The following is a 24,363-nucleotide window of genomic DNA, read 5'->3' as shown; positions in this document are numbered from 1 at the left end:
GATGCAGTAGCAGGCTGTGGTTTTTGGATGTGTTCGACAAGCCAGAGTGATTTAACAAGGTTGAGTGGTTCAAAATCTGGTCAGCACTTTTAGCACTTGGGCTAGTCTTTTAAAAATGTACCTGTTTTTAGCAAATTCTGCTAAGCCAAAAAATAAACACCAATGACAAAACACAAGCTGAAGCAAACACTACTGTATGGAGATGGCAGTGCAGGTTATTAACTGTGCATGCATGCGTACGTGGAATTGACCATCACAGTCAGTGCTCTGCTTATCTACTCTTGTTTAGGCCCTAGCAGCGAACGAAGAAAAATTCAGCAAATTAAAGGACTCGTAAATATTGTCGCATAAACATTAGGGAAGTTTCAGACTCTCATCCTTGGTGTGGCTTCTGGTGGGTGGCTCCCATAATCAAGGGTGAGCACTTTTAACCTTGCTCTCTGAAGCACAGGTCCTAGCTGATCCACAAACAGACATTAGCGTCAGCAAAGCGGCTGTTTCTTCACAAGAAAAGTTGCAGCGAACACGGATACCCTGGAGCCCTTCTGTACACACAGTCACAGTTTTTTCAATCTAAGTTTAACATTCATGCTCTCTACACCACATGCTTGTACAAATAAAAAGTGCCAGCCTACGGCAAATCCGACCTCTAGCACATAACGAAGACAGTTCGTGAGGGGGAGCTTGAGCGCCGCAACAAGGACCAAACGCTCTCTCTCACGGCACGATGTCTGTGTCAGCTGGGCATCAACACAGTCACGTAGCGAGTGGTGTGCACTCTCTCCTCTGAATGCACTGAGACACTCTGCCTCGCTTTGTCTTTGTGGTGCAATAAATAAAAAATAAATAAATGAATGAATAAATAAAAGTGTCAGACTTCAAAACATGTAGCATTCGCTCCTCCACATCGGTGCTGCTGTAGTGTGATACAGGCAAAGATTAATGATTAGAAGCTAAGATACCTAAATGGGATGAAAATGTGAATAAAAATGGATGTACAAACTTTCTGTAAAAGATAAGAAAGTAAACAATCTCGTGTTTTAAGATTAATAACTAAGTCAGAGACTAAAGATTGTGATTTTGAAAAAAAAAAAAATTTTGGCTTAGTGTTTTTATATATATTTTATATATATATATACACACTAATATATATATATACACATATATATATATAAATATATAAACATTTATATATATATATATATATAAACACTAATATATATATATATATATATATATATAAACACTAATATATATATAAACACATATATATATATATAAATATATAAACATTTATATTTATATATATATATATATATATAAAAACGCTAATATATATATATATATATATATATATATATATATATATATATATATATATATATATATATATATATATATATAAACACTAAGCCAAAAAAAGATATATTTTTTAAAAATCACAATCTTTAGTCTCTCTTCAGTTTCTCTGCATGATTATTGCTGCTGAAGTAAGTCTGAGTTTGAGTCTGTTTGAGAATTGAACACCTTCACCTAACAACAAGAGGTTAAACAAGACCTCTCATAACACCCATTGCATGCTTTAACACTTAGATCACACTTTAACTGAAACTTTAAGACAATACAACAGGAAAAAAAACTGGAACAAGCATTGAAACAGGGCCTGTATTGTAATAATAGAGAGAGAGAGAGAGAGAGAGAGAGAGAGAGAGAGACATGGAAAAAAAAGCTGACTGTTAATATAGAACCAAAAACCAGGAGTGCAACCTGGCATTCACTCAAATTCTGCACCTGCACCTTAACAAATGGAGCTCTCCTGTGTGCCTCTCTGGCTTTCTCTGACTCCCACTCTCATTTCTATTCAGCAGAATTTCTCTCTCCTGCCCCACGTCCAGGCTCCGGGCGACGGTTTTCCAGGCGTGTTGTTTTTTCTCCTACCCCTCCGCCCGCACGGCGTGGCTGTACGTGCATTAATTTGTGCCCACCCCTGGGGGAGAGCGGTGGAACAATGAAGTGGACCTGTTTCGAAGCGCCGTGCCAAGTTGGGGGGGATGACACAGCGCAGGGCTGGAGACACCTGGTCTGCCTGAAGGGTAAGTGGAAGAGTGGAACACTGCTTCACCACACCACCCACCCTCCAACACCCACCCCACCTCCGCAACGTCTCCCTTGGCCTCGCTTGGTGGACGAAACAGCTGCTGATCAGCAACTTGCTGCCACGCATCGCCATGCTGACCCTGCCTGTGACCATCAATCAGCACCTTCCTCCGGCAACGCAGACGGTTTGGGCAAAGGAGAAGCTAATGGAGAAAATGTTTCCCCTCTTGAATATTAACAGCCCCCAAGCAGTCAGTGCAGCTTCGTTTGCATTCATATTAGATACGTCAATCACTGCTGATTTGATTGACCGGTTGACTCATTTCGGTCACTTTAAAGGCCCTTGGATTTTAAGGCTGACACCCACAAAGAGTTTGAAATACAGAACGTCAGCTGCAATGGCCATGAAAGAGGCAGGGAGCTGGGAGCCTACTGGGCCTGCGGTGGCTTTTCACCTGCGGTGGCTCTTCACCTCTGTGGCGCTTGGTGCCTGGGACACAGTGAGTCACATTGAGCAAGAGAGGAGGAACGGGGCATGGCGTTCCACTTCTCTCTGTATAGCATGGCACCCAACAAAGAATGCCATAGCTAGCTAATGGACATGCAGTACAAGCGAACTTGCATGCACAGGAGTGTGCACGTGCGCACACACGGAATTTGCTTTTTAGTGATACACAGGCTTTTACTGATTCACAGAAGGCAAAAAAATCACATAGCAAACAGGGCATTAGTTACAGGCCTAGTGAGAGTGTAAGCGATCATTCACTAATGAACAGGACAAACATTCGGCCCCCCTCCCCACTGGCCTCTGCACTAGCCAACCTAAAACGCAGTGTGCACTGTTCCGCCAGCAGTCAAGGATACACCTTCAAAGCTTCTGTCCTCGCTGTCCCCCAGAGAAGGGGACCTCCAAAAACCGATCCTCATGGCTGACATATTGAAGGAAGGGAAGTTGCTGGTGAAGTGCTCGTGGGCAAAGCCAGTGACGTACGGACACACACACACACACACACACACACACACACACACAGAGTCAAGCACAAACACAACTTGGTCAGCACAGATGAGTTGTGGGAAAACAAGCAGCTGCAGGAGGAAGAATGGGCCATAAGGCCCAAACGCTTGCCAAATTTCATCATCTATTATGGATTGGCTGAGACACACGCTCCGCTGCGTCCAGGGCCACGCCCCAGAATCGCACGCGACCACAAACGATGCCTGGCACCAACATACCGAAGGCTTTTTACCCTGAGTGGGGAAGGTGGGATTTCAGGGGGATCGAACATGCACAGAGGGAGTTAATGATGATTTGCATCATTGCAGTCTCATAGGAAACTCACAATTTCAAAGAATGCGAATAGATTATTTGACTTTGCACCTTTATGTATGTTTATTCTTTTCATGCAGAGTGGCAGATCATATATATATATATATATATATATATATATATATATATATATCAAACTTTAGCCCAAAACCTGTAACCTATAATGGTATATATCTCACTTGTCCAGTTAACATGTTTTTTTCCTCTAAAAAATATTCTGTATTTACACTTTTTCCTTCTATGTGAAAGGTTCTCATTCTTCCCTGAGGGATACTTACTCCTCATTAGCTAAAACAAAATACAGAGAGTGATTTTTCCCTACTAAAAAAAAACATCTACAGGATTTCCACGCTCTGCTGGGCTCTCACGCCGATGTCTCCATTGTGCGGGCCCTGCATTAGCGTGCTCCCAAAGCATGGACGTGACGGGCTCCTACTGTCGCCTGCCTCTCTTCCGGGGGACCATCCTGGCATGTGCCATCTCCACCCAACAGTCAATTGCCTTGTAAATCACAGGGCTGGGGTAATAAAAACTGATTTGTATATCACCAGGAGTGGAGAGTGTGTCTGTCTTGTAAATTTAATTAAACAGCAGGTGCAAAATCGGGTCATATGGCTTTGATGTGCCCCATGTGAGAATGACAAGCAGACAAAGATTTTAATATGGGAAGTATTAACATATTTTTGCATGGGAGCTCATGCAGCGGGGGGTGGGGGGTTATCACCTGGTAGAATATTGACCCGATAACACCCCCCCACCCACCCCATGCCCAATTTAAAAAAATAAATAAAAGGGCATGATTCAAATGAGCCGCCACCTTCGGTTTTAATAAAGCCGAACCAAAATGAACGTTTAAGCTCTTCAGAACAGTCTCTGGTTGCCTAATGTCACATAAGTGTGCCTATTAGAGCTGCACATCCCATACAGAGACACTTCGGTTAATTGCAGCCTCGCTATGAGGTGAATCATGAGCTCATCAGAGACAGCTAATTCGTAAAACATACACATGTGAAAACAAACAAGCGCACAAACAAACAAAAAAAGAAAGAAGACCTCAAAAACAAACATTTAGGCGACTCCCGATTCAGTGCTTAAAAGGAACACTCCTCTGAGGCAGCTGAAGCACTGAAGCCAGAAATCATCCTATTATTGGCCGATGTGACCTATGACATCAGGCCCTGTCTCGGCCCCCATAGGGCCCTGCTCATTTGATTTGACGTGTCAGAAACTGACCTGATGGCAACACCCATCTTGTGTTTTTACCTTCTCTTTTTCCCTCTATCGTCCCCCCCCCCCCCCGTTTCCAAGGAGGTGCTGGATAATTACCACCTAGGATGTTGCCATCTGTGCTGCCCTTTCACGGTCTGTTAACTTGCTTCTCAAAAAGTTTTCTGGTGACAGGGGCCACGCATGTAAGAGGGTGCACATTCAAGCATCATTAAATTCAGCGCTAAAGAGAATAAGCCTACTTATGGCTGGGAGCGGCCCGGAGCGGTGCGTCGAGACCCGCCAAAAATAGACTAATGCGAGAAAAATGGAGCCTGCTGAAAAGATTGCTATAGCACAAAATGCTGGACTGAACGCTGACTTTGGGGTCACGTGGCCTTTATCTGGGCCAGATGACACTGCTTGCCTTTGGCACATTGTCATTCCAAAGTCAGGCTGCCATTTCTCCCCTTATGGTCACCAAACACATGCATCCTTTTCTAAAGTTTGATTTTTGCCCCTACTAGGGTCAGAGCAGAGCAATAACTTTGCTCTCTGCTTCTTGGAGCTGGGGAGATTGAATCGGACTGTCAACATGGCGATCGAAGTTGAGGTATGGTCTGTTTTGGGAAGCAACTTTCCCCACAACCCCTAGACGTTATCTACAAATATGAAGATTTGCTGATGGCTTCTTTGTTGAAGCCCCATTTTGGAAAGGCTTGTGTCGACTTGTGAGAGGTTTTTTTTATGAGAAGCTCCAAACGGAGCACACAGACTGCGCTGGAGCAGCAGCAAGAGGAGTGGTACAGGTGCATGGCTGGAAGCTGTAGATGGTTGAATGGCCAAGAGAGAGCTTATCTGTGTGCGGGATCTCCTCTGATTACTGCCACATACCATCTGAGAAATGGAACTATAGCAACACAGGTGCACGGTGAAGACATGAATTATGGAATTACAGGAGCCACACTAAGCGTTCTCGGTATAATTTATACAAATGTCTTGGCACATAGGGTGCCTTATAAAAGGTCTAAGTTGCTCGTAGTGTGTAAATCAAACATGAAAAAAAGTTGTACAAAGAACACAAATAAATGTCACCTCGGCATTTGTTGTAAACAAGTTGCTTAGCTAAATTCCAGTGGCAGACTAGTGCTGATAACTGTGTTCATCATGGAGCCAGGAGCAAACTTCTCCAACAAACCTTGTCCAACAGATGTGTTTATGGGCACAGCTGAGCAAGCTCAGGTGTAACACTTCAGGCACCGGACCTGGTCCCAGTCCCACACCACTCACAGCCATTAGAGCACACTTCCTAATAATGCATGCTATATGAGCTGAAATTAGAAGCCATATGTACCTTGTGAGAAAGAACGTGGACAACAGTTTCTCAAAAATTATGTACGTTGACATGACAGTCACTTTAACCTATGATGATCATAGTCTGAATCTGTACAGTGATTTTATTTAATGAAACTTTATTACACGTGCTTTCTCTTGTCTAGAGCAGTGAACTGGTGGTAATAGGTGGTTTTGGCTTTTTTACATATGGCACTTTGGTCAACACAAGTTGGTTGGAATGTGATTTATATATAATATTTACTTACACTTGATAAAAAAATAATATGTTGTAGTGCCTCAGAGAAAAGTACTCTTCTTTTACTGTTAAGGGCTTCAAACCAGCTTTCTCCATCAGAATTTCTCCATCACATTTTTTTGAGCAAATTGAGTGACAGTGCTGTCACTTTATAATTTTAAGAATGTTACCTTTAATCAGATGGTCACTGACTATGGTCATTTATGTGCAAATAAAAAAAGTCTGAATTGGTTGAATGATGATTCAAACCGAAATGAATGTTTTTACTGCCACCAGTGTCATTCTGCCAGTCCTCTGTCCAGCATGCCTTAATGCTAATGCCAGCTGTCAACACTGGGACTAGGACTGTGATTCATGGTTTTAATAGATTATGGTAAACTAGACAGAGAAAGGGAAGTGAGTCTTTTGTTTTAGGTCTTCGGAATTTTTTTTCATCTGAAAGTATCTTTGCTAGAGGCAAAGATACTAGAGTCCATCATGTGCCTCCTCCTCATCTTCATCATCATCATCATCATCATCATCATCATCGTCATCATCGACATCATCATGCTTAAAGGGTAAGTCCATTGTTCTACATCCCATACCTTATTAAGGTGTGTGAGTTTCATATGTTTGAAATGATTTATTTGGGCTTTTGAAGGCTTATTTATCATACATTTGAAGGGACACAACTATGCATGATTCATTTAGGGATGTGGTTGTGGACAAATGTACTGAATTTAAAAGTATGTCAAAAATGTCTTGCTGTCTTAGCAGACTGTACTTGGACGTGTATGCTTTAATCTCATCTAAGAAAATCGATGTGATGAATTTACAATGCGATTTCAGTGTAGGAGTGGGTGGGCTGATTTGGTTCACGTGAGATTTCTGCGGTGCTTGAGCTCCCTCTAATGGCCAGCCACGGACCTGCAAATAGCTAATGGCTTCAGTATGGCATTCTGGAGCATTGTGGTGAGGATTTGTGTTTAAACAGTTTTAATATCAGATATCAGTATTTCCAAACTTTCAATCAAACATGTTATGGCATAGTCTACACCACCAAAGAATATCTGCATCAGGGCTGTATCAGCCATTTAAACAGGATTAAACATTCGGAAAGAGTATTTGAAAGATTATAGGATCCAAGGTCCAGTCAGCATGTGTACTGGTTTTACACCTTTACGAAAAGGGCAACAGTTACAAAGAACAAGTCTATAAGATAGCACAAAAAAAGAAACAGTTCGAGAAGACTTTTATTTATAACCATCATTGAAATGTGTTGCATTGAATGTGTCATTTGACTATGAAGCACAAAGTGTAGTTTCTCACTACTCCAAGGATGGATGGAATAAACAATTACTCAGTAGCTATTATATTAATTCATTTTTATAATTGATTATATGGGTGTAGATAAAATCTCTTATACATTTAATGCTCTAAAGTTTGTAAACATTAATGTTTATTTTCTTTTTTCAAGCATTTTAGGCACGTGTGTGTTTGCACAAGTATGAGGTAACAAAAGAGGGACCTCAGGAATCCTGAATGTCCTCAGCCATCTCATCAGCAAACCCAAATAAAGCCAGGCTATAAATAATACCGATAGCCTACTTTCCTTTCTAGTACTAAATCATGGATATTTGTTCATTTACATATTTTTTTTCCCTACTTTTCTTCTGCTATTAAATGAAAATGGTTACACTTTGAAATGCCGACATGCCCTTCCGTAATGTCTAGAGTGAAGTCTGCGGAATTTTGGTTCTTTGTAATGCTTGCATTTGAAAAACAAACCAACTCGATGGTCGTGCCTACCCATTAGTGGGTTTGGCAGTGTCTGCCGCCATCTGGTGGCTGTAAAAGTAAGCGGGTGTCGATCTCTGAAAAACAGAGAAATCCAGGTCTTTGTGGATGCTCTAGGACACTCAATGGCTTGTTTTAAAATGCCAGCAGTACATTTTTCACGATCTACCGGAGAATCAAATTTGAAGAGACACTGGAATATTTCAGAGATCCTGTAAATGTCTGGTGTTTGACCAGGTAACTGGTACAGACAGAAATCTTTGTCAAAATTGTACATCTAAACAGGTAATGACAACAGCACCGTAATTTGATTGTGGAACAATCAGAATATGAGAGCACTGTCAGAACAGAGTTCATTTTCTGAGTGGTCTATATCATCAGAGCATACAAAAATGTAATTTATGTAATTGACTTTAGAGATGCATTACAATTAAATAAATTTACAAATTTGCCCACTTGAGAGTAAAAATGTATTTTGACATATCCTGTATGGGCAGTGTACTTCACATATACTCTATGGGCCGTGTACTTCATATATACTCTATGGGCAGTGTACTTCACATATACTCTATGGGCAGTGTACTTCACATATACTCTATGGGCAGTGTACTTCACATATATTCTATGGGCAGTGTAGTTTATATATCCTCTATGGGCAGTGTACTTCACATATACTCTATGGGCCGTGTACTTCACATATACTCTAGGGGCAGTGTACTTCACATATACTCTATGGGCAGTGTACTTCACATATACTCTATGGGCCGTGTATTTCACATATACTCTATGAGCAGTGTATTTGTCATTTCATTCGATTTATTTCCTTTCTAATTAAATATGATCATTACAATGTTTTAGGAGAGATTAAATATTCAACTTCTCACAGTATTGAAAACTCTGCCCACATTCATTACTTGATATTCTGGCACAATTTCTTATGGACTTCCATATTGCTATGTCTTCATTAACAAGTTGTAGCCTTTTTGAGAAACTTGACCTATGATGTCCATGTGGGCTGCAGTGTCAAAAACTGCTTAAGAAAGAGGAAAATTACAGAGATATTTGGAATTAATGTTTGAAAGCACTGTTTAGGACATACATCTGCATTATATTATACTATGCATACTTCTTCTCTGCATATATATATATATATATATATATATATATATATATATATATATATATATATATTAAAATGGTATCCTTAGACTCCATCAGCATAAGGATTTCTTTCACAGAGACAACAAAGCACTTCTATAAGTAGCTCTGTATAAAATAATCTACTACATGTAAATGTTGCAAATATCTATATAAAGGTACATCTGCATATATATATATATATATATATATATATATATATATATATATATATATATATATATAAATTTTTAATTTATTTATTTTACACACACACACACACACACACACACAGTGGTGTGAAAAAGTGTTTTCCCCCTTCCTGATATCTTTTTTTTTTTGGCATGTTTGTCACACTTAAAGTGTTTCAGATCATCAAACAAATTTAAATATTAAACAAAGATATCAAGTAAACACAAAATGCAGTTTTTAAATGAAGGTTTTTATTAAGAAAAAAAACCCCACTTACATGGCCCTGTGTGAAAAAGTGATTGTCACCTAAACCTAATAACTGGTTCGGCCACCCTTAGCAGCAACAACTGCAATCAAGCGTTTGCAATAACTGGCAATGAGTCTTTTACAGCGCTGTGGAGGAATTTTGGCCCACTCATCTTTGCAGAATTGTTGCAATTCGGCCACATTGGAGGGTTTTCGAGCATGAACTGCCTTTTTAAGGTCATGCCACAGCATCTCAATCAGATTCAGGTCAGGACTTTGACTGGGCCTCTCAAGTCTTCATTTTGTTTTTCTTAAGCCATTCAGAAGTGGACTTGCTGGTATGTTTTGGATCATTGTCTTGCTGCAGAACCCAAGTGCGCTTCAGCTTGAGGTCATGAACAGATAGCTGAACATTCTCCCTCCGGATTCTTTGGTAGACAGCAGAATTCATGATTCCATTTATCACAGCAAGTCTTCCAGGTCCCGAAGCAGCAAAACAGCCCCAGACCATCACACTACCACCACCATATTTTACTGTTGGCATGATGTTCCTTTTCTGAAATGCTGTGTTACATTTACGTCAGATGTAATGGGACATACACCTTCCAAAAAGTTCAACTTTTGCCTTGTCAGTCCACAGAGTATTTTCCCAAAAGTCTTGGGGATCATCAAGATGTTTTCTGGCAAAACTGAGATGAGCCTTTATGTTCTTTTTGCTCAGCAGTGCTTTTTCATCTTGGAACTCTGCCATGTAGGCCATTTTTGCCCAGTCTCTTTCTTATGGGGGGGGAATCACATTTTGTGTTTACTTGTTTTATCTTTGTCTAATATTTATATTTGTTGATGTAATATTGAAATTTGATGATCTGAAACATTTAAGTGTGACAAACATGCAAAAAAAAAAATTAGACATCAGGAAGGGGGCAAACACTTTTTCACACCACTGTGTGTGTGTGTGTGTGTTTGTGTGTGTGTGTGTGTGTGTGTGTGTGTGTGTGTGTGTGTGTGTGGTACGTGAATATCTTATAATAGGCTTATAATAGGTAAGGGGACACACACACACACACACACACACACACACACACACACACACACAAAATACTTTATTAATCCACGAGAGGGAGACCAATTGTTTACTTTAGATTTTCATAGCGACATACCATATACGAAAAGATTTTAGTGATAGAAGAATGTGCTGAGGTGACATGATTCGCCTTTCAGTTATGACTGTAAATGTGCATGGACACAGATCACTCCAAGAAAACATTTACTGTAGTATATTTTGCTACGTGCACATTTTCTTAAAAAAGACCAAAGGCAAGGAAGCCCCGTTTTTCATATTAACACAACGTAAAAATGTTCAACATCTTATTGACAAGAATGTGACAGTGTTCCGTTGTAAAGTGAAACCCCTTTTTACCGATCAAGCCTATTGTTCCGGGTGTTTTGCTGTTGTATGCGGTAGGCTCATCCCTGACATTTCCTTTCTTTGTCTTTTGCTAAGTATTCTTTTTCATTCAACCATGGAAAGCTTGACAAATCATCCATGGTCCTTACTGCGTTTATCATCACCATTTTACAGGAAATAAATAAACACCTGATAAAAGGGCGATTTGGATAATCTTAGTTGTCAAGATAGCCGTGGTTTTTCCCTTTACAGCCCTAATGTCATTTATACAGTGCCGTTCCCTCCACGGACGTAACCGCTTACCTGGGACTTCATTAGAGTCTGACAATTATACATTTCCGTTTAACTTTATTTACACATGAAATGCACACCCCAAAGATAACAAGATAACAAAAAAAGATAACAAAAAGATTTCAAATGCAACTGGGGACTGCATGAAAAAAAAAAAAAAAAAAAAAAAAACATCAATAAGAAACTAAACGCATATGACACCACCACCATGTTGCTTAAATCATGTTGAAAATAATAAGAATTTTATTCTATAGCAGGCCGAAGAATCTTCGTAGCAGTATGAGGACGTTTTAAGTACAAATGGTTAAAACCCGTGTGCTGTCAGGGCTTGTACGGATATGCAGATTAGGAAATAGGATATATTTTATTCCTTCATACTCGTTATAGAGATCCCAGCCCACGAGGCTTTAGAGGAGCCGGGGGTGGGGTGAAATAGAAAGAAAAAAAAAAAAAAAAATAATAAAAAAAAAAAAAAAATATATATATATATATATATATATATATATATATATATATATAGAGAGAGAGAGAGAGAGAGAGAGAGAGAGAGAGAGAGAGAGAGAGAGAGAGAGAGAGAGAGAGAGAGAGTTTATTCAGGATTCCACGAAGAAAGCAAACACATCTCCAGGCCCTTCACTTCGCCAGAGAAACCTGCTAGTTGATGTAGTTCTGGGAAAGATAACAATGCAGCTAAACTGAGCCAGGGTGGCGTAGACGATGAAGAATAGAAGAGCCGTGGAAAAGCAGCAGTTCTGGGTCAGAATGGGAACAGTATCCAGGATGGAGTTTAAGTGACCTTTGGCAAATGAAAGAGTGTCAGATCACCATTCCTTTTAAACCAGAAAGATTATCGGGGAATAGATACGTGACAGGTCATCAGATTAACGTGACTCTGAACTGAGGCTAATGTCATAAACAGAAAATTGTATGCACATAACGGCCAAATCTTACAATCGCACGAATGATCAAATGACACCGAGTATAAAAAGTACTTAGAAGACTTATGAATTTTCTTTCCAGGCTAAATGTTTTATTCAGCAAGGCTTCACTGTGATTTTTTGGATGAGGATGAATAACCAGCATTAAGTAGGCTACAGTATATCTAATATTCCAAAGTATGAGCTTTGTCTTGTGACAAATGAACTGGTTCCTTTGAAGAATTAAGTAAGAAGTATTAAACTGAGAATTATTTACTTAAATATTACTTTATTGGTACAATAAAAAAAATAAAATAAAATAAAAAACAAAAACATGGCTACATTTTAGTTGTTCATAAAGTATAAGACAAACGCATCTTCGTTGCTTTTTGTCTGGAAACTTGGTAGACGTCACTTAAAGTAGTTCAAGGCGTGGTTATTGCTCCAGTTACTGTGTAAACGCGAGTCCAGACTCTAGGTTACTTGCAACTCCAGATCCACGTGTCTGAATGCCATTTCGAGTTTTCAGAGTACCTCTCACTAACCGTGATTTAGGAGTGGGTTTCACTCGAAACTCCTCCAAAGAATGGGGGGCAGGAACGCGCACCCGAAGTCGCATCCTTTGAATCATATGGCGGGACCTCATAATGCACTTCGAACAAAACTGATTGGAAATATGGAGAATAACAGCGGCCACTGGGAATCTTAATGGGACAAGTGGAATAATCGGTCAGTTATGCTAGGAATTTTAAGACATTTTGAATAAAAATGCCTTTTCATAAGCGTATAACAGTGCCCCAGCGCCTGTGCAGGTTGAACAAGAAACGTTATAGTTATGATGCAGGACAATCTGACTGCAGTGTTTTAAATTCGAAATTATGGACATCTTTGAATGATGTTAGTGGTGAAACTATGATAAATATACTCCATCAGCTCTCCGATCTGTCGCGACATGCATGCAGCATATTTGTGGAGATACAGAACGAGGCGGATTTGGTCATTCACAGGACAACAAGACTACAGCAGCGACTGGACAATCTGCAGAACACAGTCCGAAAACTCGGCCACAAGAAGATAACACTCCGTAAGTCGTCCATTTGTCATTCATCCGAAACGCTTGTTTAGCTTTACTCGATTGTTACTATGAGTAGCAAGTGGAGTACCCGGTGCGTTTCTTACCCAGTGAGGCGCGCCGACCCTCACAGATGAAGGCGTTAGCTAGGTAGTCTGTACATATGGCAAACTCACGGATAACATGGATGGATGACAGACTGGGCAACTGTGGTTTAAGGTTACGAAGAAATTCTATGTAATCTATACTGCGAGATACGCGTGTTCCTCGGGTTAACATGGTGAAATTTGGTTTTCTAATCCCAATCCCTAATCCCTACGTTTTAATGATTACAACTATACTGTAAGCAAATTTAAATATTTGTTCCATTTTGCTGCTTATAAAACATAGTTTTTTTTAGCCCCTAAAGGTCTCACACTAAATATAATATACACTAAATAACTCTACTAACTATAGGAGCCAATTGTCTTGCCGATTTATGTTTACCTCCGTTTTCTAAGTGAGGATGCCAGATTCCTTCCTATTCCTCCTGCAAAGCTTCCTCTTCTACGAAGGAGAACAAAAGGTTGGAGCTGGAAGGATGTTGCTGGGTCAGGTCACCTAGGTGATGATGTTACCCTGCTGTTCTGATCCAGATGTGATCAATCAGTTGCCCCCTTTGGCATGAAGGTGTGTGAGTGCACAGCTGTAGATTTTGCGTGAGCTATTCTCCACTCTTTATTGTCCATGACCTTTTCATAGAGATCAATATGTGCTGCAAAACAAAATATCAGCTAAAATTTCTGTAATCCTATTGTTCCGTATTGCAGTATGCCAATGCGCCTTACACGATACAACAAAAATGTTTGCATGAACACTTGACATTGCCTAGAGACAAATGTCCCATTTCAGACTGTGTGAAAAGCTGAAGGTGAACAGAGCGATTGGATAACATTGTACCAGAACATCAAAGTACCTACAAGACACAGCTTGTTCAACTGCCATTTTTGCAAACTATTATAGCATTTTAAATAGTATATTTAATAGGTTGCATCTATCTCCAGCTTTCAGCCAGCCATTTGAATCATAACTTGTTTAGTTTGTTTTGTATTCAAACAAGTCTTGTTTGAATAGTGTAAGTAAATGTGAAGTGGTGATGTTTTTCTGAGTCAGGATTTGAGACTTAAGCAATAAGAAATGTACTTTCTTATATTGCCCAGTTTCTGTTAATTAGTCCATCTCATGCAGCCGGATGAGACTCTGTGTGTTGGCTCTAATAGATGCTTGAGCCTGCTCGAGAGAACAATGACTGTTTCACTGCTCTTGCCCACAGTGCTGAGTCCAGTGTGAGGTGAACGTGGGGCAGGAAGCAGACGCTAAGTGAACACGTGTAGTCGAGAGTCCTTCTGCACTCTCCACTGCCACAGTGTCTGCTGCCACAGTCTTCGTTAGTAAAATCAGACTTCGTTAGTAAAACCAAGGAAACCCAATGGCTCTCAGTCTGGTGCATGGGATGGGATTGAAATGGCTGTGTGGGGCAAGTATGTGTGGGGCAGGGGTGTATGGGGTAGGGCTGAGTGGGGCGGTTGGGTAAGGAGAAGGGCTGTGTGGGGCAGGGGTACGTTTCGCTTCTATACAACCAGGTGGGTAATTCAATACCTTTCATCTTTTTTCTAAATTTTCTGCTACAGGTTAATTATAGGGCAGTTTATTCAATGTTATTTTTTTAGATGACGCTCAGGATCTAAATAATTAAAGTAAAGAGCAGTGAACGCATCCAGTAGGAAATGTTGTACTCCTGTGATATCCAATATTGTATTTCTTCCTTTGGAGGACGTGGGAATGGATGATAATGAAATGGATTCATGACCTGTTAGGTTAGTACTGAATTGGGTTGTAAAGTTTCCTGTTTGAGCAACTTATTACTGATTTTATTTCAGCACTTGCTTTTCCTTTCAGATTAAGATCCAAAAATGTTCTTTACTAAAAGCAAATATATACGGCAAAGAAGTTGCTGTTGACTTGTACTGTCAAACAAGGGTCTTCTCAAAGTTCATTAATATAAACAGCAATTTGCCACAAGTTGCACAACAATCTTGATATCTTCGTCACGTGACTCATAGTTCTTCAGTTTTGTTTACGTCAACTATAATGTGAACCATGATAACAAACTTACCATCGAGTCCAAAAATTAACACACACATACACTGTGAAGCTGCACGAAACTGTTGTATTCTTCTCCACCCCCTCTTCTCGGCAGAGCGCTTTTTCTAGCTCAGATGATGGCGATCGGCTGCGGGGGGAGAGCACGTCAAAACCAGATGTGCCTGCAGCCTTTCGAATGTCTTTTCCTGACAGACACTGTTTTTATTGCAGCCAGATGCACACATACACACCCAAACACGGGCACACAGCTTCTTGCTGTTTCCTCTTTCTCTTCTCAACAATCTTCTTTCAGCTTTTGATTAGTGAGCTCTTTTTCCTATTGTACCATCATTTCTTGTTTGTCTTTTCTCACTTACTGTCTCTCTTCATCTTTCTTCCCTCTGCTCCAGGTGGAATAATTGAGCTATTGTCTTCCTCGCTCTGATCCGAAGGGGACTGTTGGAATATGGGTGGAACATTTCAAGGTCTCAGAAGTTGAAAGTTGGAAGCGTGCTGCATATGTCAGTCCAAATCCCAGAAAGGCTGCTATCTGTTTAGAGTTCCTCTGAAGTTCACAGAGAAGGAAGTACAAACACCCATATTTTGCGGCTTACAATCTGGTCTCCTGATGGTGGAATTCAGTATGAATTCAAAATGGGCATCGAACTGTCCGCACTCCTGTAGAGAAACTGTGGACCATGAGGAGTGAGGTGTGAATCCGCACTCCTCCACATTCTCTACACTAAACACTTCAGCCTTCTGTCTGACTGTTTTTCCTTCACCCACAGATGATTCACCAAACTAAACATGAGCATAATGGATTCCAGACATTAAGTAACTATCATAAACCAGTAATGATTTTCATCCTATTCTTTGCTTGTTATTAACATACAATCCACAAGCTATCGGCCCAAACCCATTTCATCCCTTAGCCCTACCACTTAGCCCTACCCCTTTGTTTTGTGTGTTCGTGCCTAGGGTTAGGGTATCCCAGTTCTTGTTGAGAATTTCCAGTAGTGAGATTTCTGTACTTTACTGCTTATCTAATATCAATGCAGCCTGGAAGGATTGCCTGCACAGCACTGCTAGTAGCCTGGTAATGAAGCAGCAGTCTTTTTTATTTGGTGAGCAATTGATATGTGATTTTTATTTGATGACCAACTGATATCGTGAATGACAACTGCAGACAACCAAAAAAGGATGCCAACAGCCCACACAAGAGAGTTCACCACAAATAAAGATAGCATATTGAAAATGTCTGGCAAAAACTTGTTCAGTCTGTTTATGTAAAAGCCATCAACGACTACTGTTGACATCTCGGTTTCTTGAAGGGTTGTTCTATTTTGTAGGGGAAGTTTCAACCGAGGGCCCTTGAAAGTCAGTTCCAAGGAACAAGGCGACACTAAAAAACAAGGGGTAGGGGTAAAAATAAGATTTGGCCATTGAATCTATAAGCATTTTGATTCAAAGATCAGCAGCATTTGAGAAGCATATTTGGTACTTCAATGATACACAGATGATGATGATTAGTGACTTGATATTCAGATACATTATATGATACAATTATTTTCCCCAGTTTGAAATTTGATTCTTTTTTTTAAAACAGTCTCTTTTTGTTCTAGCATGAAGTCAACATTATAATGTTCTTCTTACCTAGCTTTTTGTCTGTAATATCATCTGGGAATATATTTGCAGTTCAAAACTCTGGCCGTGACAAGGCTGGGTTTGCTCATACAATCTCTCAAATGGGAAGGCTTTGTAATCTGGACTTGATTCCATGGTGACATCATGTTTAGACAATTGTAGTGAATCACTGTCCCACAAGTTTAGACAGAAGGTTTGCATTGATCGGGATTGTTAGGCTTGTGAGCAGTGTTTTGTTTCTGATTGGGTCTTCATTCAGCTTTGGGCCCGATTTGCAAAGCAGGTACTTGTGATTAGTCATGCTCCAATATTGCTGAATTTACTGGGCATGTGTGACTATGTATTTTTTAACATATAATCTTTAGTAAGGCATTGTTAAGTGAAAGCCCAGCCCCAAAAGACAAGTTTAGTAAGAGGACATCAGTGATCCATGGGGGTAAAAAAAGACTGAACTAGATTTATTAAGTATTTCTAAAGTAGCAGACTTTCTTGAAGCATTGCATTTTACTGTTATTGATTAACTGGGCTGTGTCAGTGTACGTGGTTGACAGTTTTGTCTTGTTGTTACAGTGCACTCCCTCCCTTGTAGGTGAGAACGTCATGCCTGTTATGGATTAGACTATAAATCTTTTGCTGGACACTTTCCTGTCATAAAAAATAACCTGAATTTTACAATCTTGCATTTTATTGTGCTCCAGTCTGACAATGCCCCAGTTGGAGGCTATTTCAACAGCTGCTCTTTACTCAGGCTTCAGTCAGTATGTTGTGATGAGCTGCAGGGACAGTTCAGTCAATGGTGGCAACATGGAAGTGGAATTCATAACAATGGCGAAGTTCTTCTGAGCTGGCGAAGTTCTTCAGTGCTGCACCCATACGCATCAAAGGTTTGGTGATAGGCCTAATATGTGACCAGCAGTGAAGCAGTAATATGGCCAAGACAAAGGAAAAGATTATTACACAGATCTCCTTGTTCAAGTTACTCTGCCTGGTGAAGAAGTAGCGCGTTTGAAACCAAGCATGTTGACTGTGCATTACACCAGCTTTTTGGAACTCAGGCTGTGTGGTTAGAGTCAAGATTTCATTCAGACTGAAAGTGCTCAACAAAGGTAAAGGTAAGGTGGACCAGAAGGGAAAACTTGCTGACTCTTTCCTTTTTGGACCCTTGCTCCCTACCCGCTCCAAAGAGATATCCAGCCTGAACAATAGTGGCCTTTGTGCAGAACCCCCCAGACCCCTAGACCTGCACTTATCTATACAGCAAGGGAGGGATTCCCAGAAACAGGTTAACCTTAGTCTTGAACTATTTAACGGTTCAACCCAGCGCTAGGTCTAATCCGTGCTCTGTAAATGAAAGGGAAAGGCTTAGCTTCCTTTTAACCAAAGCTCGGATTGTAACTGTGCTCATTAACTGCACAGAGATGGAATAGCTCTACAGTTTGATGGTGGGAGGACACCTCACCCATCAATTAGGGGTCCGTGGACGCCAGGTCTGAATGTTTTGCACTGGGTTCATCCTCTTCAGCTGTGTCCTCGGCCCACAGCACACAGGCCTCCCACTCTCCCATACTTCACAGCAGTCCTGTTGCGTTTGGCCCTAGTCCAACTATCTGTGGAATAACGTCCCGGCTGCAGTGTGCTAACAACACTGGCCGCTCATCTGGGAAACTCATGAAAAGTACATTTGAAAGCTTTCTTTTAAAATAGTTTAGGTTTTCTCTCGCTTATGTTTTTTTATACAGTTCGGTGTTTTTCTGCTCTCTTCATGTTAATATTGCTTTTGTCTACTGTCTTTTCTTACGACCATATTCACAACAAAAATATCACACACATCAGCAGTTACATTTTTCTTGTCTAACTCTCCTTTTCTCTGTTCTATTTTTCTTATATTTATCTTTTTTTATGTGTAGGGAAAAGGACTTGGGAAGTATTTTAGGGACAAATTACATAAGGGCATCTTAATATAATTTGCCTGGATAGTCTTCACCAAGCTATTACCACATTGTTTCCTAGGCAGTCGTGGTAGGGACTCTCTACTCCATTGTCTTGGTGGGCACTGTAAATCCTTCGTGTAGATTTCCCCTTCAGCCTGCCCTTCACCGCAGACTAATTAAATGCTCTCATGGGGGACACGTGTGGAAGAAGTGGGTCAGTATGGAGCAAAGATTTGAGTTGAGAGTGAAATATGATTTTGGAAGAGGTGGAGGAAAGCCAGCACATTCCTGTTTCCAGGCCCGCGCCAGTCGCTCACACCTGGAGCCCTGGAGCTCGGTAAACACACTGGGGCCTCGGCTCAGTCTGGCCTTACATGAGTTATTGTTTTTAGCCTACACATACACCAACCCAGGCGTGTGCATGGGCACACACACACACACACACACACACACACACACACACACACACACACACACAAACGCACACACAAACTTACAGACAAAAATAAAAAAAATTTAAATACTGCCTGCGGTTCTCATTATGCGTTGATGTTCTTTTATCATTGTTCTACCATCAAGGTTATTCAACTTTCCTGTCTGACACCAGCACACTTTCTCTTTTACGAGACGAGCTGCATTGTGCTTGTGTTTGCGTTTCGCCTCAATAATAAACAGGACAAACTTATGCAAGCCCATTTCAGCAGCTTGTTTGGCAGTACGTCTGTTCATTGTCCCACTATCTAGAGAGACAAACCCAGAACATGCGGCAGGTCTGTTGGAGGACAGGGGAGCCGTGAACCCTGTCTGTCACCTGAATATCATGCTGATTAGCAGTAATCTACACTCTGGTCCCTTCTCACATTTTGTAATAATGAAGTAAACCTAATTAGCCTGCTATTCAAGGTCTGAAATCTATAGTCTGTCACTGATCAGAACACTAGTTATATGTAGCTATATGTAGATATGTTCACAAGGGTTGCTGGGGCAATACACCTAACTGAGGGCAAGTGCTGTAGGTCATTTTAAAGTAATGCTTCAATAATTATTGCCACGTCAGTGGCTTGTTTAAACAAAAACATTAATTTCTATCATTCTTGGTGGTTATGGTACTTGACTTGTAATTGGAAGATTGAGGGTTCAAACCCCACAAGTTGCCACTGTTGGGCCCATGAGCAAGGCCCTTAACCTTCAGTTGCTCAAGTTGTACTCTGTCATGATTGTAAGTTGCTTTGGATAAAAGTATCAGATAAATGAAGTAAGCCTGAGTTTGGTTTGTCTTTTTTTCCACTACACTTGTGGACTTGCTGAAATTGTTGCATGCCACGGAAGGAGCAACATATCTTGACATTAGAAATTATTGGAAGGCTTATTGTTTCATAGACATTTCAATAGAATGTTTTCCAATAGCCAAATTATTTCAACTTTTAAAATGTTGTTTTGTTGTTTATCACATTGCTATCATATAATAATGACATTATTATCATATAGCTGAATCAAAATATTTTGTCCAGTGTATAGAATACATGGTAAGTCCTTCACATGAAAAAAAATCATATTGCAATAACAGTACTCTACGTCTATGTTACTACAACCTAACTGAGCTGTGATGTATCTATGAAGTATATTTATATTAATAGTAATGCATCTTTATCATGCTTTTCAGGCTTTCTCAATTTGTTTTTTGATTTTTTCTGATTCGAAAAATCAGTCTAGATCATTATTTTTGTTTGGCAGCTCATAATAGAGCTAAACACATTTAAATTTGACAGTACACAGATAACATGCAAAGGATGAATTATTAATATTACCCTCTGAAATCCTATTTTGAAATTCTGTTCTTTCTTCTGTAGTTTCTCCAGACATCCCATCAGGGTTCTGCCATTCTGGAGTCCATTCGTATAAGGAGAGTTTGGAAATGTAACCCTCGCTGCTCCCACTTTGGGTGGAGAAATACAGTGGGAACATGTCACTCAGGGGAATCCCTGGTCATAATGAGAGCAGCCCATTCAAACAGCCAGGCTGGTGAGCAGAACTGGACTGAACCTCGGTAGAGATTAGTCCATCTTTTTTAGTTGAGCGTATGTAAGCCTAGCTTTTGCTCCAACCTCACTACCTTCCTTTACTTGGCTAGTACATTAGTATAGTACAGTGTCTCTGCTGTGCACAAAGTGCAGCTCCATCTACACAGCCATTCTTTAAAAGCCAACATACCATCAGACACTTCGAGGCAACTTAAAATGAACCTCAGAAAGATGAACAATTCCCTGTTACTTGGACTTTGAGTGCTACATTGGTGCTACATTATGTTTGTTACATTCCCTAACTCTTTCCCTTGACAAGCATGCACAATTAGGACACAAGGCAAAATGTCTTTGCATGCACTGTGAATGTGTTGGCATCTCCAATACATCGACAAAGTTTTTTGTTGTAAGCCAGCTCCTTTGTATGCTCCCTGCTATACCCCTGATGTGCCCCCAGTATATCCTTGATATGCCCCTAATATACTCCTGATTCACCCCCTTGTATTCCCCTTGATACGCCCCCAATATTCCCCCTTATATGCCCCTTGGTATTCACCTGATATGCCCCTTGGTATACCCCTAATATTCCCCTGGCATATCCTGATATGCCCCTGACATTCCCCCTGATATGCCCCAGGTAAGCCCCGGATATGCTCTTTGGTATACTTCTGATATGCCCCTGGTATGCCCCTGATATTCCCCTTGATATGCCCCTGGTTTACTCCTGATATGCCCCTGGTTTACCCCTGATATGCCCCTGGTATACCCCTGATATTTCCCCCTGATATGTCCCTGGTTTACCCCTGATATGCCCCTGGTATACCCCTGATATTTCCCCCTGATATGTCCCTGGTTTACCCCTGATATGCCCCTGGTATACCCCTGATTTTCCCCAGGTATACTCCTGATATTCCCCCCTGTTTACCCCCGATATGCTCCTGATATGCCCCTGATATACCTCTGATGTGCCCCTAGTATTTCCCGGTGATATGCCCCTGGTATACCCCTGATGTGTCCTGGGTGTACCCTAATATGCCCCCTGATGAATGGCTTCACTTTGGAGCAAGCTGCAGCTCCCTGGGTCTTGAGTCCAAGTAAAGGCTGAGTCCAAGTTCACGAGTCCAAGTAAAGTCCTGTTGTGTCAGACTTCTTCCCTCAAGCCTAGCAGCTTTAGGACGTCTTTCTTTCAGGAAGATGCGGAAGGAATAAGCAGTTGCCTCACTGCCTTCCTGCGTATGTGTCCACTATATGCGCTTTCAGTGGAACAAGAATGGAGAAAGGAAGGTGGCTGGGGGCGGGCATTCTTCTTTTCAGCAGTTTCATTTAAAAGTCCTGGACAGTCATGGTAAAGTTCACCAGTCCCTGGGGCCAGCCATCCCACCAAATGCATACATGTCTATAGGCATGCTAAATACCTCGGACGTGTGGAAGGTGAGAAGCGCGGAAGCTTTATCTGGAGACAATTCTTAGTCCTTCAGGGTTATTATAAAAAAACATCCAATAATGTAATTTAAGCACATCTTTTTGACAGAAAGTCATGGAGTCCTCAGCACAAGGAAAGGGGATAGTGTGGGGTGGGGGTGGAGACGGTAAAGGGTCAGCTGAGGTCATCACTCATGTTTTCAGAATTCAGTTTTCATTATTCCCATTTAAGATGTTCAAGCCTCATGGCTGGACATTTATGAGTGACAGTGTGGCTCTGCTGATGCTATCAGCCTCTCTCCTGGTTTTTATTTTCATTCTAATTGAAAACATCTGCTATACAGACACTTGAGCACTGCCCATTCTGGTGAGAGTGTGTGCTTTGAAAAGTCGTGAGGTTGGGCAGATTGCCACAGTGATACAACACTGCCCACATTAATTGGCAGGAATGTGTGTAAGTGAGAGGGAGGAAGAGGGGTTTGTACTCTGAATTTAGTGGCTTATTTGGGTGGGTCTGACTTGACATATGGCCAAAAACCACTGCTGTTCCGTTTCTGTATTTCCAGGGGCATAATGATTTCCCTGCTGCTAAACTAGGGAGTTTCCAATCGGCACAGGGAAAGTAATGCAAATCAATATTGATACAGTTTTAATTTTTTTAATCAAAATAGGCTGAATGTTTGGGAAATGTTGTACTGTGTATAAGCCGGGAAATATTCCTTAGTAGAAGATCAGTCAAAAATTAAGTGTGGATTTGAACTGCCTTTCCATTGGGAAGAGGCAAGATTTGCTCTGGTTATAAAAATGTTACTATTGAAGCAGAATTTTACCAGAACACTTGGGATTCTGGTGCCAGTGTTTTACTTGGAGCAGCCCGCACACTTGTCTTAAAGAAATAAAAAGCCGACTTGTGAGATATTTTATTGAAGAGAGAGGCGGCATAGGTTTCTTTATGGCCTACACACCTACAAACCCATTGTTTGGATAGTTGCTAGAGGCAGGCTCAGTTTGGCCCAGTCTCCACTGACAAGCTTTGAGAAGGATGCTTGCTAAAATTCTGGCTGCTTGTATTTTTCTGAAAGACATGTCTGGCAACTCCAGGAGGTCCTGGGGCTTTCCTTCTTATCCACAAAGGGAAACAAGTGACACAAAAGAGCTTGGAAAGAAAAGGCTTGTACCGAAACTCCGCTCAAACGGGAAGGTGCCTCAGCGCATCTTATAGGCTTGTGGTTGAGATGACGTTTGAATATCAGATTTAAGACCTGATTCTCCTACTTACTTGCTTTATATTTAATAAGATATTCAATTATTTTTCAAGACCCTTAGAGGTCAGTTTCAAAGAAGTAAAAACATTAAAGTGGCTACATTAAAAATAACTGCAGGTTGTCCCTCCCTAAGAGCCTGCTCTGATTTTAACATTTTAACATAGTTTGGCTCTGTGGTGCCATCTTGTGGATAAAATGTATAGCATCTATTGATCTCCAAGGTCCACTATGCTGACCAGAGATACGTCTGAGATGGAGTGAACTTACACTTGTGCTAAAATAGGTTTTGTTAGTTAAAGAATGTCAATGTCAGGCAATAAGAACACATTGACTCTAGAAGCTTTTTTCTAAAGTCACATTTGTTGCACAAAAGCTTCCAACCCTGAACATGTTATAGCCTTCTGGTGCCTCAGATGGCAGCTGAATATATAAAAAACCATTAGCGTCTGTTAATATGTAGGTGAAATAAAGTAGCTTCTTGTTTGTAAGTGTGAGTGTGTGTGCCTGTTGGAGGGCATGTGCAAGTATTCGAATGTATATGTGTTGGTGCATAATTGCACGTGTAAGTTTATGCGGCTGTTAGATTTAATAGCGTAATCTAAAAAGAAGCCTGTGGTACGCCTGGGTGGTTGTGTGCTTGCATAAACTCGGAGAGAGGGGCTTTTCATTGTGGTGGATGGTCTCGTGCCAGCTGGC

The 24,363-nt window shown here is 40.8% G+C and overlaps 1 protein-coding gene across 2 annotated transcripts in view; it reads left to right on the top strand.

Moving 5' to 3' along the window:
* Nucleotides 1-12,788: 12,788 nt before the first annotated feature.
* Nucleotides 12,789-24,363, top strand: part of nhsl1a (NHS-like 1a) — a 44,653-nt gene continuing 33,078 nt past the window's right edge. For both annotated transcript variants that reach the window (XM_081721586.1, XM_027012881.3), the window contains exon 1: nt 12,789-13,272. In XM_081721586.1, coding sequence (XP_081577712.1) covers nt 12,957-13,272 — 316 coding nt within the window. In that variant the 5' untranslated portion in view covers nt 12,789-12,956. The remainder of the gene's footprint in view (nt 13,273-24,363) is intronic.

The sequence above is a fragment of the Electrophorus electricus genome, chromosome 10, assembly GCF_041902795.1.
Source record: "Electrophorus electricus isolate QZ-2024a chromosome 10, ASM4190279v1, whole genome shotgun sequence".
In the NCBI taxonomy this organism is placed as follows: domain Eukaryota; kingdom Metazoa; phylum Chordata; class Actinopteri; order Gymnotiformes; family Gymnotidae; genus Electrophorus; species Electrophorus electricus.
Note: the sequence above shows the minus strand (reverse complement) of the source record. Positions and strands in the feature narration are given on the sequence as shown.